This window comes from Agelaius tricolor, unplaced genomic scaffold, assembly GCF_023055355.1.
Source record: "Agelaius tricolor isolate 1412-34295 unplaced genomic scaffold, bAgeTri1.0.p SCAF_7, whole genome shotgun sequence".
Classification (NCBI taxonomy): Eukaryota; Metazoa; Chordata; class Aves; order Passeriformes; family Icteridae; genus Agelaius; species Agelaius tricolor.
Genome location: NW_027269267.1, coordinates 44,987,496 through 45,003,639, shown reverse-complemented (window position 1 = coordinate 45,003,639; position 16,144 = coordinate 44,987,496). Strand labels below are relative to the sequence as shown.

At 41.9% G+C, this 16,144-nt stretch overlaps 1 protein-coding gene across 3 annotated transcripts; it reads right to left on the bottom strand.

Annotated features, from left to right (window-relative positions):
- Nucleotides 1-4: 4 nt before the first annotated feature.
- On the bottom strand, nucleotides 5-15,749 carry FBXL3 (F-box and leucine rich repeat protein 3). 3 transcript variants are annotated; one of them, XM_071431038.1, is made up of 5 exons: nucleotides 15,609-15,749; nucleotides 11,097-11,460; nucleotides 8,935-9,057; nucleotides 5,803-5,974; nucleotides 5-950 (listed from the first exon to the last, which is right to left on the bottom strand). In XM_071431038.1, the coding sequence occupies exons 2-5, from the start codon at nucleotides 11,457-11,459 to the stop codon at nucleotides 307-309; spliced, it is 1,302 nt and encodes a 433-aa protein (XP_071287139.1). In that variant the 5' UTR covers nucleotide 11,460; nucleotides 15,609-15,749; the 3' UTR covers nucleotides 5-306. The 3 variants fall into 3 exon arrangements, with proteins under 3 accessions (XP_071287139.1, XP_071287140.1, XP_071287141.1); XM_071431039.1 differs by lacking the exon at nucleotides 15,609-15,749 and adding an exon at nucleotides 15,355-15,495; XM_071431040.1 differs by lacking the exon at nucleotides 8,935-9,057.
- Nucleotides 15,750-16,144: the final 395 nt, after the last annotated feature.

The window sequence follows — 16,144 nt, the reverse complement described above, 5'->3', positions numbered from 1 at the left end:
CAAGTGCATTTCAATATTTTAAATAATTTTTATTTCCAAAAATATTTAAAGTCACCTTTAATGACAAAGACTAAATATAAAACAGGAACCTGAATTTTGTTTGGATGAAAACAGGTTTTGGAGCTGTGAACTCTTTTGGTTCTCAAGTTCCAAAATATTTTTGAAAGAAAAATTAATTTTCTAATCAAACCATTAATTAACTTGCAACAGAATCTATATTATTAAATAAGCTTATACAGGAAATTGCAATTTGGTAAGCTTGGGTTTAAGGTGCTACTCCATTCGCCTTGGAGTCTTTTAAGGACTTTACCAAGTGGGCATCATGTCTGGGAACCAGACTCTACCAAGATGCTTTGAAACCTCCCAATGAATCTGCTCTAAGCTGTATTTCTGATCAGGAATCAGAACTTCCTCCATAATAGAGAGCTGAGAGAGGCGACCGCCACACATCTTCACGAACTCCACAAAGGCACTGCAGGAGACTTCACATTCCCCGAGGCCCACGGCCGACAGGTACTTGCACCGCTCGGCGATGCAGATCAGCTCCTCGTCCAGCGGCCGCAATCCATTGGCACACACCACCAGCTCGACCAGGCGCGGGCACGTCATCCCCACGCGGCCCAGCACGTCCTTGCTGACCGACCTGCCGAAGTACAGGTGAGTGACGGGGATCTCGTAACGAAAGAACGGGTCAAACTCCTCCTCGTACAAGAAAAAGTACATGACTAAATTTACTTTAGGAGAGTGCTTGATGAAAGCGTCCCAGCTGCTCTTCTGAATGGTGTGGAACTGAGTCTGTCCGGGATTCTCACTGACCACATCGATGCGCAAGTGTTCTAACCTGACGTGTTTCTCCGAGGACAGAGCCAGCAGCAGCTCGTCGCTCAGCAGGTGGTAGTTCAGCGCCAGCTCTCGCAAGCCATGGCACTGGTCAGCCACACAAAGGATACCTGTGAGAGGACAGCACGATGCAAGGCGTTACACAGATAAAGGCACTGATGACTGAACAAAAAATGGGAGGGAACTGTTTGTGTGTGGCAGGAGGGGTGCTTTGGGCACCTGTTTCAAATGTGCAACCAAGACCTTGAATCAAAACCAAATCAAACTGGACAACCAGAACACTACTCTTTTTCACAGGCAGGATCTTGTGACTTTTTTGTACCTACATGTGAGACAGACAGACACACACAATGTGACTACATCTCTGTTTTGCTGGGAATCAGAAAGAAGTGAACAAACACATAAACAGAAGTGACAAATACATAAATAGCATATTCTGACTGTTCTGTTGTAAGACTACATATACTCAATCTCACTTTTGTAAAAGGTGCTTACTCATGATAAAACTATTTCCTTAGCCAGCTTGGAAGAACTGCTGAGTGCTCTGTGGCTGACAAAGCAACTGTGAGTGAAACTTGTCATCTGAAGAAAGCAAATGTAAAGCAAAAGTAAAAGGAATGTTATATTTTAATTCAATAGAGAGGCTCCTGCTGTCATATTTATTTTTTCTAGGAAAGTATAAATGCTTAAATTTGGAAAAGCTACAGCAAAAAGAGGCAAAACAGTAGAAATTTGGAGCAGTAATTTCTAAAACAGCAATTTTCAGATTCTCTTTAATGATTCAATATTCAATGCAGCTCACAGAATATTATTCAATATCAAATATTAAAAAGAGAATCCGGGTCAGTCTAAGGTTTCCACTCACACTATTTGTAGATACAAGCGATGGTATTATACCGGTAACAATACTGAAAAAAATAAAAAGCACTAAGAAGAGCATTCAGTCCTCTGCATTTCATGTGACCCAGAAAACTGCATGAAATGTAGGATACAGCCTTTCCATTAAGAGAAGGGATGAGAACATAGCATTTAACATGAAACTGAAAAACCTGAGCTCAATACACTGAACCAACAGGAAGAAATTCAGAAAACAGCAGTTATTTTAAAGTGCAGCTATTAAATTTAGGGAAGCCTATTCTGAGCATAGAAACACTTTCTTAAAAAAATCACTGCAAAAACATTGCATGAATCAGAAGGGTCACTATGATCACTCTCTAAGGAAACCCAGACATGCTGCTTCAGAATACCTAGGTCTGTTGAGATATATAGTATTTTAGGCAGTTTCAAGATCCAGATACATTTTCTCATCTAAAAAAAGCTTGTTGTCCTGGCTGCCATCCTTCCATAAATCTTTGTTAACTTTTGGGGTACACTATAGACCAGTGCAATGCAAAAAGGGAAGAGCTGGGGTACAACTTACTGTGATTTTTATGGGTCTAAAACTGGATATACATGGTCTGTCAATGCAACTATGCATCCTATATAAAGAGCTGACAGTGTATACAGTGTAGACAGCTACTGGAATGCCTGCCTGGAGCCCATGTATTTCAGAGAACAGCCCTAGGCACTGCCCACACCTTAGTGTCACTGAGAGGTAAACAGCTCTGCTCTCTGATCTTACTGCGGAGCTGCATCAAAAAAATCCCTGACTCATGATGCTCCTGATAAAGCCACACCTGACACCTGCTCTGCTTCCCAACTCCCACCCCAAGAGAAGCAGCCCTCCTACCCCATGCCACAGCACAAATACCACCTTTACAGGAACACTTTCCATTCCCTCTGTTCCAACAGTTAGTGTTTCAGAGTGGGAACACCAAACAGAAGTAACTTCAGATAAGCTCACAAAGATTAGAAATACATCACTGCCTTTGTTTCTCCAGCCCAAAGTCAAACGTGTCTCTTTATCTTTACACAGTAACTTAGAACAATTCACTGTTTGATATCAACCTTTTTCCTTTATCCCTGCAGTAGTGGAGTCTCTCTTGCTCTACTTTCATTACTCTTCTCTGTCCTTCACTAAAAAATTTCTTGAGAACTGACCTAGTAATGAACATTCCCCCCTCCTCCAATCTGAAGACATTTTAATTGCATCTCTAAGTAATTAGTTTTGCAACTCACAGCCCTTTTGTTTCCATAAAGTTTTTCTATATTTTTAGCAGCCTGCTAATTACAATATCCCCATTACAAAAAAAAATCCAGGTCACTTTTTCCTTCAACAGTTTCATTTTTGCAGCCTGCCTGCTCTGGAAGCCAGCTATCCCCACACCAGCTTCTTTCTTTCTTTGTTCCACTTGGTGGGATGCCCCTCCCTGGACACCAGGTGCCCACCAAAGCTGTGCAATTGCTCCCTTCCCCAGCTGGGCAGGGGAGAGAGAATACAGTTAAAAACTCAAGAGTGAAGATAAGGGTGACAGGGAGAGATCACCAATTACCATCATGGGTAAAACAGACTCAACTTGGGGAAATCAATATATTATCACTTGAATCAGAGTAGGGTAATGAGAAATAAAAGTGAATCTTAACACACCTTCCTCTCACTCCTTTGTTCTTCCCAGGCTTAACTTCCTTATTATTTTCTCTACCTCCTTCCCTCCCAGCAGCACAGGGGTTCAGGGAATGAGGGCTGTAGTCAGTTCTTCAGACATTGTGTCTGCCACTCCTCCTCAGGGGGAGACCACCCCTCACTCTTTCCCAGTCCCTCACATGGGAGCAGTCCCCAATGAACTTCTCAGTGGGAGTCCTTCTCAGACTGCAGTTCTTCACAAAGTGCTCCAGCGTGGGTCTCTTCCATGGCATGCAGTCCTTCAGGAACAGACTCCAGTGTTCCACACAGGGTCAATTCCTGCCATCAAACCTGCTCCAGCATGGGCTCCTCTCTCAACACATGCTTCCAAGAGACTCTTCCAGCATGGGCTTCCCAGAGGGTCACAGCCTCTTTCTGGCATCCACCTGTCCTCCATGGGCTGCAGGTGGACCTCTGCTCCACCGTGGCCCTCCATGGGCCGCAGGGGCACAGCTGCCTCAGCATGGTTTGCACCATGGACTGAGGGGAATCTCAGTTCTGGCACCTGGATCAGCTCCTGCCCCCTCCTTCTTCATGGACCTTGGTGTCTGCAGAGTTGTTTCTCTCATGTATTCTCACTCCTGTCCCCAGCTGCAACTGGTCTCCTGCAGTACCTGCTCCCCCTTCGTAAACAGGTTATCCTAGAGGCACTACCATTGTCACTGATGGGCTTGGCCTTGGCTCTGCTGGACAAGGGGAAGCTTCTGGCAGTTTTCACAGAAACCACTCCTGTAGCCCCCTCAGTGCCCCACAAAACAAGTGCCATGCAAACCCAGTGCATTCACTTTTTTTTCTATCTCAAGGCACACCCTTATCTGAATTAAGCAGTTAAACTCTCCTACTGTTTGCTCAGCACTCCCTGGTTTTGTTACTAATGCATCTTACCCCGATCTATTCATCCTCCATGAAGAACATGGAGGATGGAACATGTCCTTTAACAGGCATGACCACTTCTTACCCATTGTTCCTTCAATTTACAACCATGCAAGATACATCAATCAGAACACACCCATGTCTCCTCCCAAATTATCAAGTGTATGATGTTCCAATGAAGCCTTCTAGCAAGGATTATCCACAAACGAGCCAACTCTGCTAGAGCTGACAGGCTACTCTTCGATCCAAGTCCAAGGAAATGACTCTCCCTGCCTAGCTACAAATTACTGCTGAAGCCTTTTCCTCTTAACAGACACAGCTGTTATGGCTCTTGCACTTCTCAGACACAAGGATTCTCAAAAAACAATTTTAGGCTGGAAAAGCCAGTCCCTCAAGCCAATTTAAACAAACCCCATCTATGACTAAAAAGCTTGGAGGAGGCAATTATGCAGTTAATTCTGGGAACACTTTGCTGGACCAGGCTGCTGCAAAACACCACTCCTGCATTTTCAGGACTTCTTTACACAAAGCCAAACAGGAGGCCCGGTCTGAGAGCTACACTTACAAAAGGTATTAAATTTGTTTTGTTTGTTATCACTACAGTAACACACCCTCTGCAACAGTACTGCTTTTCCCTTGTAGGAATCCTGCTGGTGAATTTGACAGATAATAAATCTAGCATTTACAGCTGCAATGTATTTGCATGGAGAAAGTTATGGTGTTATGGTTTCTATAGTTTCTACTCATCCTCAGAAGACGAATCACACTAAATTGCCAGCACTTCATTTACAACTCCTCTTCTCTTTCTCAGTAGAAAACTGTAAGTGTTAAGCTGATGGTCTGTGAATAAATCTTAAATTCGCTGTGTGTTGTGTAAGTCTATCAGAAATGTAAATTCTGTGAACTTCAACAATCTTGAATGATTTTGTTCTGGTATGAGCTGGCTTCATTCTTGTTACAGACACACTTAAGAGTGTTAGAGAAGTACATTTGGTGACTGCAGAAGTTTTGCACAGCTCAGTCTCATCTCCCCTTTTTGATGCTGTCCGCAGTTTTTCTCCAGCGATGACTTTCTTTCAGAATTACTAAACCAGCATCTTTCTAAGCCATGGCATGGCAACAGTCAAAACCCACACATAACAAAGTATGGAAAAGAAACCTGTATTCCAAAAAAGCTTCATTATATTGGAATACTTTGTCATTGCACAAATAGAGCACAATCAATTTGATATGTTCTCATTAAGTTCCACATGAGGTTAACTATTTGCCCACAGCAGACATGCACTATTTTATCATTAGCCCAGTAGTCACTGTGAAGTGGTAGGATAGATGGATTGACCACCAGCTGGAAGTACTTTATTCATGGACAGTTGCTGGTAAAACAACACTCATCTTCCCTCTTACCCCACCCCTCTGTTTTCAGAGGTGTACTGGTTTCAGACAGAATTTATTGCATGCATTAAAAAATCCCAACCAACCAACCAAAAAATCCCAAAGAGGCTAACCCCAAAACCACAGCAGCTTACCAGCTGGAGAAACATGAGGACAGCTGCTCATTTTCAACAGTTTGAGGGTGTCACTGTTGTTAGCCACCAGAACCTTGAGAGATGGATCATCCACGGGTGTGTCATCAATTTTAAGTGAAGAGAGGGATTTGGAGTTCACAAACACCACTGTCAGTGCAGAAATAAAGTGAGACTGAAAAAAAAAAAGGAAATTTAAATGAAAGAGTAGTATGTTAAGTAAAGATCTCAATGGTTTCACAATGTAAACAGCACTCCTAGTTTTTAGTTCTTGACATCATTTGTTGAAAAAGCATTCTTTTGATATTGCATAATTTAAAAATTATACTAAAACTGACATTTTTAGTAGAGGAAGTGTAATAATCTTTTGCTATCTGTTTATGTATTGGGCAAATCAGAATGTATAACATTAGATGTTAATCAAGAACCTGACCTTGGACAATCCACTGCGCAAATTTAAATCTGCAGAAAGACCACAAGCAAAGGGAAAGCCTAGAAGCCCTCATTTTGAGGATTTGTTTTAATGTTCTTTGAACAGATGAGACAAGTCACACTCTAAAAGAAGCATCTTGTAGAAGAGGAATTCCCTCATGGCAAGTTGTGCTGCATACATAGTCAGGAGTGTTTGTATCCAAAGACAAATGACTGCACTGCCTGCCTACCACCCACATAGAAATATTTAGGGTTTGGACAGGTTTCTTGGAAAGCTAACTGGAGTGGTCCAAACAGAGCCATGGAGCAGGAAATCTATGAACTACTGGATAAGCAGCATAGATAAGGCAGGACAAGTGCTCAGCATTTTTGCATAACCACTGAAACTTATCATTAAAGACAGAGCCCTGGGAACCTGAACTTGAGAAACACAGACTAAGGAGCAGATACATCAGTGATGGTAAAAACCACTGGTGGTATGAAGTGAATATTTAGTTCATCTTCATGATTTCTTATCAGACTGACCAAATAGACTTTAAAAAAGAATTTTCTCCATGCGCTACATTAAATATCTTTAAAAAACTGAGCTGCTGCTTGGATTTCAAGCCTGTTTCACTCTGAGCCACAGGAACATACCCTGAATACAGTTATATAAGAGAAGGCCTGGTAAAAATATTTGTTTGTTCATAGGTGATATATTTGTGATTTTTGATAAAACTGCCACACAATGAGATTTAGAGTAGGACTTCTTTCACGTTTACACAAACTTTCAAAGTCAGTTCATGCAGATGGAAACATGAAGTTCAACTCAGAATCTTTACACACTTTGGCTTTAGGGACCACTCCAACTATCCCAACAGTATGCTCATATGTGTTATGTACAGAAGAAAAGATGCTTTAATATTATTTCAACTCTGTATTATGAGAATGTTAGCACTGTGTTTTTATTCTCTGTATTTAGAAAAAGGTTGTTAAATAGAAAGGCAAAGAAAGTTAACCACACTTATTAAAAAAGGTAACTTGAACCTTCTAGTTTGAAGAGCTAGCAGGAAACAGGCAATATCCCAACATGTAAATGCTGGTCTTTTCAGTATTGCCATATCTGTAGTCTGTAGTATGATTCTTTAAAAGATTCTACACACCTAAAATGTACTTAGTGAAAAGACAGGCAACACAACTCTAAATATGAGTTAGAGATATTTGCCACATGTCAGGTCACTTGACAACAAGAGAGCACTGATGAAGATAATTCCAAGTAGTTCAGACCTCCTATACAGTCTGATAAAAATAAGACCCGCACCACCCCCCAAGAAATCCAAAACCACAGCAAAGTATTAACCATTTCCCAAATTAATTCAGCTTTGTCTGCTTTTCATCTAATGGACCTGTCACTAACAGCTTCCCACAAGAATTCAGTCACAGTCAAATTAAATTCTTTAGTTTCACTATTTGTCCCTTATGCAAGTGACAAAACTATTGAAGTCATAAGCACCACAAGGCAAGTTATCCTTAGAGCTAATTTTGACTTATTTTGAATCTATTTTTTTAAAGGCCAAATGTGAACTTACTGAGAAACAAAAAAAAAGGAAACCCGTGCTTCATAATCCTTGAAGCTGAATAAGAACATAGCATGAACAATTACAAGTAATTACTCAGCAAGCTAGACATGACCCTAATATATCCCTCCAGTGAAAACTAAGAGATCTAAAGCAGCATTCAGGTTAATAAAAAAAAAGTAAGAAAGAGCTGAAAGGACAAAGTATTTTTAACACACTGTGGATTGTTGTCACTATATTCAGGTTTTCTTATCATCACACCTCGAAGAACATCAGAAAAGGAAAAAAATCAGAGCAAAACTAATTAAATATCTGAAAAGCCTCTTTGAAAATTATCAGTTAAAAATACATATTCAAGAGAGACATATGACATGGCAGTGACCACTGCAAGGATAATAACTGATAACCCTTCTGTAGCAAACCTCACCTGCAGCCTACTTCCCTTTCCAAGGCTGTCTCTAGTTCTTCTTTGTCCTCACTGCCATCAGCAGCCAATAGTCTATTTGTATCTGCCCTTCACAACCACTCCTCTGCTCCTTCCACCTCACTAGCAGGAATGCTTCTCTAGAAGCACATCTAAGAGATTTGTCATCCAGATTAAATGCTTTCGAACAAGATCTGATTTTTGGTAAACGTGCAAGGTAAAAATCTTGACTGAAAATTTCAGAAATACAGTGCACTTCACCAAGTATGTTAACGCTTGACTGCCTGAAGTGAAGCCCTGCAAATCATGATCCTATTTCTTTCTGAAGAGATTGTGTAAGCCCTATGGCAAGTCCACATGGATAAAACTCTACCAATCATTTGATTGTCTCCTAAGCAAACCCCACAACACAATTACACAGACCTGAACTGTCTAGCCTCTTAGCTTGCACCACACTGCTCAGCACTACATTGAGGTCAACAGACAGGAGGACTTGAAAGAACAAGGTCAGGCCTACGCTCTCATATGATTCAGAGACTGAATGGAACTTCATATATCCATCACTGTACATATCAGCTTCTCCCTTTATTACAGGCTAGACCACTAAAAAACTTTTCTTTATCCAAGATTCATATTCCCACAATAGAACTTTTCATAAAGTTACAGAAGTACTGTATGAAACACTGCAATACTTTGCAATAGAAAATATACATAACAAAATACCTTTGGTAAATCCATGAAGCTTGGCCGGGCAGTTGAAATTAGCCCAAGTGTTTTCAGAGAGCAATTCACAAGCTGTGATAAAATATCACAAGCTGCTTCTGCAGATTCCTTGCTACTGTCCACCTTAAAACAAAACGAATTTCGTGTTCAGAATGCACTGCAAATACACTCTTTAACTTTTTTTTTTTCACTTTACCTTCTGAAATGTGATGTAAAAAAAAACTCTCATTGTGAATCCATCAATGTTATTCTTTATTCCCCCAAAAAAGTATGAATCAAAAATCCAAGACTATTTGCTCTAAATTTACTACTCTTCTAAACAGTTTGGTAAAATATAGCATGGTGAGGGGTTAGCTAAACAGTGTGTTCCAAGATCCTCATTCTACATCAAGTAACAAGCCAGTGGAGGGTCCAGAGCCTATTCCACTTCCTCTCTACATTCCTCCTTACCAAAATGCAAGAATTCTATAAATCCTCTACTATGTAAAAAGCCATTTCTTTTTACAGTGGCTCAGTTCATAAAACTGAGCTGCTGGAGAGTTAAGTGCATTATCATATAAACCTGAATGACTGGCCCTTCACTGCTAAACCACAACAGACGCAATGGATACTCTAAAAAAACCAAACCAAACCAAGCAAACCAACACAAATCCCAAAACCTTCATCAGTCAGCTTGCTACCCAACCAAATCACTAAGTGTGTCTCCAGGGGACTTCCCCCGACCCTCAGATGTGCTTTCTGAATGCGCAGCAGCCATGAGAGCTTCGCAGACCTACAGAACAGTATAAAGCTTGATCACAGGATCAAATTTAACTCCACTGTAAGCCGTGCTACCTTGGCAGCAACAGATTAAGTCAAATGAACATTCATTTTCTGCTCCAACACAAGCTGAAAAACTTTGATTTTCAACAATTCATCCTTCTTTGCCTATAGAAAACACCTCTCTTGTTTTCAGCCTTTACAAAGGACTGGTGAGTGTTACACCCACTTCCTTGTGTATTCTGCAGCACTGGAACAACTGAAGTGACACATGAAAGAAATGATGGATCACCCTACAAGCAAAGGGCACCCAAAATTCCTTGGGTGTAAAGCAACACAGACAGGAGATAAGACACTGGGAAGTCACTCCACTACAGCCCCAGGTTTTCTTTATTTGGATGCTGATAAAAGCCCTGAAAACCACGTGGTAACAGTTTGTATCTGGTACTGCAAGCAAGCAGTAGCAATACATGTGATCAGTTAGAGGTGACTCAGCTCCTCACATGCTGATGATTCCAGCTTTAGAACTGCCTGATCTCAGAAACAAGTATGCTGAACTTGCTGCAGAACACACTTCCTTTCCAAATTTCTCACACAGCTGATGCATATGCAGCCAGGAGATTGACAGCACCCTTCCAAAACACACTGCTATGTAAGCCCACATTAGAAGTTTTCATGTACTGAAAATAATTCCACAATGTGAAGACATGCACCATCCTATGCAAACCACACAAACTCTCTCAGTCCCCTGTACGCAGCTGCACTGAGTACAGACAATCCCATACAATTTAAGATTAAAACTGCTAGTTGATGACTGGCAGTACTGAAGTCCCTCTCTGTGCATTAGATGTTTTCTAACCATGAATATTAGAGCCAAGTACCTACAGGATGTGAAATGGGGAAATGCTCAACTTAGGTATTCTGACTGAACTTAATTCTGAGGCAGTAACCCACTCATGCAGTCGTATCAGAACTATTTCTGTCCACTTCACGAAGCAGAATTTTAAGCAGCTGAACTGCTACAAAAAAAACCTCAAAAAACCAAAAAAGCCAAAACCAACCAAAAAGCTCACAAAACCCCCCCCCAAAAAAAACCCAACAAAGGACCCACAAAAACAAACAAAAAACCACAAAAAAACACACCACCAGCCAAAAAAAATCCCATCTGACAGAAATAAGACAATGAAAAGGTATGTTCAATACTGTTATTTCAAGTTTTGGTCCTCAAAATAAACCCAAACAAATTAATTGGGAGGTAATCTCCACGTCTACATGTCCATTTAGACAATCCATTTCCTCCACCTATTCAGGTGGCCTGAAAACAAGGCCACCTACCACACTGACAGCTGCCCTATTCCTTTTAGGATAAAAGTCACTTTAAAAAAGCCTATAAAGTACACTACCTTGAAGCTAACATACTGCAGGTGATTGGAATGCCTCTTTATTATTTGCTTGATTAGTTCAGGGTGTGTAGTCCTCAGGTTTGACGTGGCTGGTTGATTCAGCTCAAACTCAAAGCACCTCCAGAGATCAGGCATATGAAACACTTGGTTCCAGCTCCTGCAGACCTGGGATGCATGAGCACGATCCAGAAGTGGCAAGTACTGGAACACCTGCAGGATAATGTCTTGGAGCAGATTTGCCCAGTCAGGACTCTGCACAACTGTGGTTTTCTTCTCTACAATCTTGTGTCTCTTGGATTCCTTCTCAGTTGTGTCTTCAGATGAACTGCTGTTGGCCTCATTAGTTGTCCTTCCTCGTTTCATTCTACAGAAGTAATTAAAAAAAAATATTTATTTTGTAAATGTAAGAGCTGAGAACAATATTAATAGAAACCGTGGAGTTGAAAAGGGTATTTTATGCAACAACACCTTGGCAGAGTTTTTTTTCCTGCCATATATAAAGGAAAAAAACCCCAAGTAACAAACCAAAATGGCAGTCCAGAAATAACATTATCATCTAAGCTGATATCTTTACTATTACTTCTTTAATCATTAACAGTGCCAACCCATTTATAACAGTCACCCTCCTTTCAGTGTTTCATTTGTGTGTTTGAGAATACTTTGAACTAATTTGTTTTACTGTGTTGTTGATTATTACTCTACTGTTCTACTAATGGAAGGAAAATCTTCTAAACAATTTTTTGAACACTGACATAAATATTCCTGGCCCAGTCCTATTTATTAGGAACTACACTTGAAACTGTGGAGATAAAAATCAGGCAAGGAAGTAAATAATTACTGTATGTATGCTTGCAAGCACTGCATATTGCAATGCTGCATCAGACCAAATAATTTTTTTCTGAGAAAGGAAGAATATTTTCTTTTTAAATTTATTTATTTAAAATACATTGCTTAAATAGACATCTGTTTTAAATCAGTATCCTTGAAAATATATTTCATCAAGTCCATTGGTGTGCTTTCATTTTTCCAGCTAACTAGTAAATAGGCATTACAGAAGACTTCCAGTAACAGTCTGGAAGTTTCAACCCACAAAAAAAATTTAGAGAAGGGCCAGAAAAAATTCTTCAAAATTGTATTAAATTCAGCAAGCCTGCAGCAAAAGGTTGTAGCATATGCTTTTGCCATAATTACATCACCTAAACAACTTCTACCTTATATTACATTATTGGAGAGAAAAAGACCCTTACCACTACATATATCTGAAACACATCCAGGCTCACTGGGTTTTAATCCAAGCATGTTCTTTTGTACATGCCATCTTACAAGTGAACTCGGCATCTGATCATTTATTTTCAAAAGCCTCAGTGTGATGCACATCATGTCCTAAAGGGCTCTACTGCCTCATATTCAACTACAATGTGCTCAATTCCAGTCTCCAGAGAGCTGAGAGAATCCAGGGGCAGGGTGAGCCTGACACATAAAGCACCCCCAGCCTCCCCAGAAGATAAACAAGGACTTCATACACAGCAAAATCATCCTGGTTTAACATTCAAGTACAATTACACGTCTAGGGTTATCACATGCCCAGATCCCTCCTGGGATCTGAAAAGTTACATATCCCTGCTATGTACTGCGACTAAGTCTGGAAGTACTTCCTGAAACAAAATGCCAGCTAAAAATTATACTGCTCATAATCCAGTGCATCACAGATTACTTTCTCAGAGGCAGCACCTCCCTACCTACCTTTAAAAGGCTTTAATCCTAGCTACTCACATGACAGAAGCAAGCTATCACTTAAAGTCTAATGCCACTCATAAGATGATGCAGACAAACCTGAACACAGGGTCATGAAAGACTGATGAAAAAGAATTTGTCTTGACTATTTTAAACTCCTGTTTTTACTCCCAGCACACTTGGAGGCAAGCAGAGCATGAAAACAGTACTGGGCAAAAATCTCTAGTTGCTTCCTGAGAACTGTTTTCCGTGATTCAGTTCCCATCTACGGGACTATGCAGAACACAATTCCTGTGCTGGAACAAGCTTTCTGCCAGAGACAGAGCTCTGGTGCTGAGCCACTTCATCAGTGAAGAAAAGCAAGAAAACTGAACAGTGACTCAGAACCATCTGCAACTAACAAAAATATAAAGGAATTGGATTTTGCAACCGTGAAAGTGGAATTCAACTTAAAATTAATCAAGAATTAATTGGCAAATCCACTGCAAGCCTGTCGTGTTTCTCTTAGAGATAATAACTCAGCATAGTGCAAGAACAGTATTTATAATAAGTTAGTCTGAAATGCAACATTGGTTTAAGCTTTAGGCTAAACAGATATTCCAAACAACTAGGTTATAAGGAGCATTCACCACAGCCAAGCTATTAACTTGCCAAACTCAGGCTTGCCTGTTTGATGTCCAAGTCTTTCCAAAGCCATCTGTAAAAAGCTACAGAAGGTACTGTTAGACTGGGCTCTCCAAGTCCTCCTTTGCAGAGATCCTGTCTCATCTTCTGCTAGCAAGGCAGTAAATCTGCATAAACGTTCCAGTGAGGTAGGCTATTGTTATCACTGCATTAAGGTAGGGTTTGGGTTTTTTTTTTTTCCCCTCTTCTTTGTCTCCCTTTCAGAGAAGACCAGGAGGGAGCTGCCACTGACAAAACTGCATTCATTTTTCTTCTGGAAAAAAAGCCTCTGGGATGTGTTTATAGGAGTGGACCAGTTCAATGACAGCTCTCACGGTGCACCTCTGAGCTAAATGGGATGAGCTCTAAGTAGTTAATACGTGCTGGTTACAGTCCAAAACCCACTCATGGAAGTTGTGGGATACTGTCCCATATTTTTGTAAACAGCCAACTTAAAAAATAAAAAGACGCCACAGCCATTACTTAGAGGTATACTGATATTTTCTTCTTCCAAGAAAATAAGAAGTTATATGTACTAAATGCCATGACTTAAAGCAAGGGATGGGAGAAAAAAAAACACCTTTCCAGACAACTTTTTTTGTTACTGTATTTAAAGAGGTCAAGATTAAGATTTTTGAAACCTTTCAAAAGTATTTCCTTAGCAAACTTTTTCCAAACGTCGCCTTTTTCCAAAGGAAAAAAGTGCCTAAGCTCAAGACTAAAAAATATTATTTTAAGAACTGCGTGACCGTTTTGTCATCTGATTTTTAACCAATTTGTTCATCTAATTTTTGGATTCTCATTTTAGAACTTGAAGTATCAAAATAGTTTTTTTAAAAATATAACTGCTTTCAACCTCTTAACGTGCCAACAATAAAACAAATATGAAATTTTAAAAATGCATATTTGCCTGCACAAGTTTACAGAGCTATCTAAAAATATATTTACTTTTAAAAGGCCACTTAAAGTAAACCTTTCTGAACATTTAACATAAGAAAAAGGCAATGCAATTAGAAGTTCAATTCACTTTGCTTTATGTATCCAGTAATTTAAAGATCCGACCACTTGAAACCCAAAGCCAACTTTTCAACAAGGAAGACATGGATGCAAAATTCCATACTAGCAAATTACTCTATGAGTAAAACCTACTTTTCAAGGAATGATTGCTTATCACTTCTTAGAAATGCACGAACCATCAATCTTGCTTTTATCTCTCTCTGGCGAACTCAGGACACACACATATCATTGTTTTTCAAACTGCTGCTATAACCAACTTTGCTTTAGCAGCTAAGATTTTGCCAGTAAGGAAAATAAATCCCAAAAACCAAACCAACAAAAATACCCAACTCTATGGGGGCAGAGAGATGGGTGAAAGACGGGTGCGTGCCTAACTCCTTAAGATTTTCCAAGCAAATTTCTCCACCTATTATAAGGACTCGTTTCTGAACTCCGCACCTGGGCGCAACCCAGGCTATCTTGTTTGCAATAGTCGTGTCCAACCCTAATCACACAGTTCAGTCACCGAGCAGCAGGAGGAGGAGCAAAGCACGTGCTTAACATTGTTTTTATTGCCGAGTAAGGTGCAGCCAGAACACAACGGCAGTTAAAAAACAAAACAAAACAAAAAAATCCCACAACCAAAACCAAACAAAACAAACTGTGCAGAGCTGTTTGCACCCGACTGATAACGCTTTCCCAAGAGCCTGTCCAACCGAGCTCGCTGTGCCTCAGCCCCGCTGTTCATGCAACACCAGGAACGCGCTGAAGGGGAGCAGGGGCTGAAAGAAGGGGCGAACCCAACCCCTCCCTGCCGCAAACAACCTGCTCCGCTGGACACAGCGAGGCTTCCACGACTGATTACCGTTATCACGGGAAAGCCTCGAAGCAGCAACCCCAAACACGGCGGAGTAGGATTTAAGGATCTCTCGCTACTCCCGGAGAAGGCTCCCCTCAGGGTCGGTTCCTTCCGGCCCAGCCCCGGCCCGGGGCGCGGGGCTCCGACAGCCCGGCAGGCCTCGAGCTCCGCCGCCCCCGCTGCTCGGAGCCCGCTCCTGGGGCCTGGGACCCCGCGGATGGTCCCGCTGCGCCGCCGCCCGCCCGTTCCTGCCCCATCACCTGGCGGCTCCCTGCTGCGCTTCGCATTAACCGGGGCTCGGGCCGCGCTGGCGCCTCCGCTCCGGCCACATCAGCTCTCTCCGCCAAAGCCGACCCCAGCGCCGCCTCCGCCGCCCGACCGTCCGCTCCGTCCCGTCCCGTCCCGCCCGCGTCGCTGCTTCGCTCCTTCCCTGGCCTCGCTCTCTGTTTACTTCCAGCGGCGGAAGCGACGCGAACCAGCCAAAATGGCGGCGGGCGGCGGCCCCACCTCCCCTCAGCGCCCCCGCCCGCGGCGCCTCGGAGCCAGGGACGGCGCCGGCTCCTCCTCCCGCCCGTCTGCACTACGGCTCGGGGCTGGGCGCGTCCCGCCTCGGGCAGGGAGGGAGCCGTGCAGTCTAGAGACGTACCGGGGCTAATCCCAGAATCTGTTAGGTTGGAAAAGTCCTCCGAGATCATCGAGTCTGGCCTGTGATCGAACGCCCCCATGTCAGCTGCACCATGGCACTCAGTGCCTCCTCAGTGCCGCGTCCAGTCTGTCCTTAAATGTCTCCAGGGAT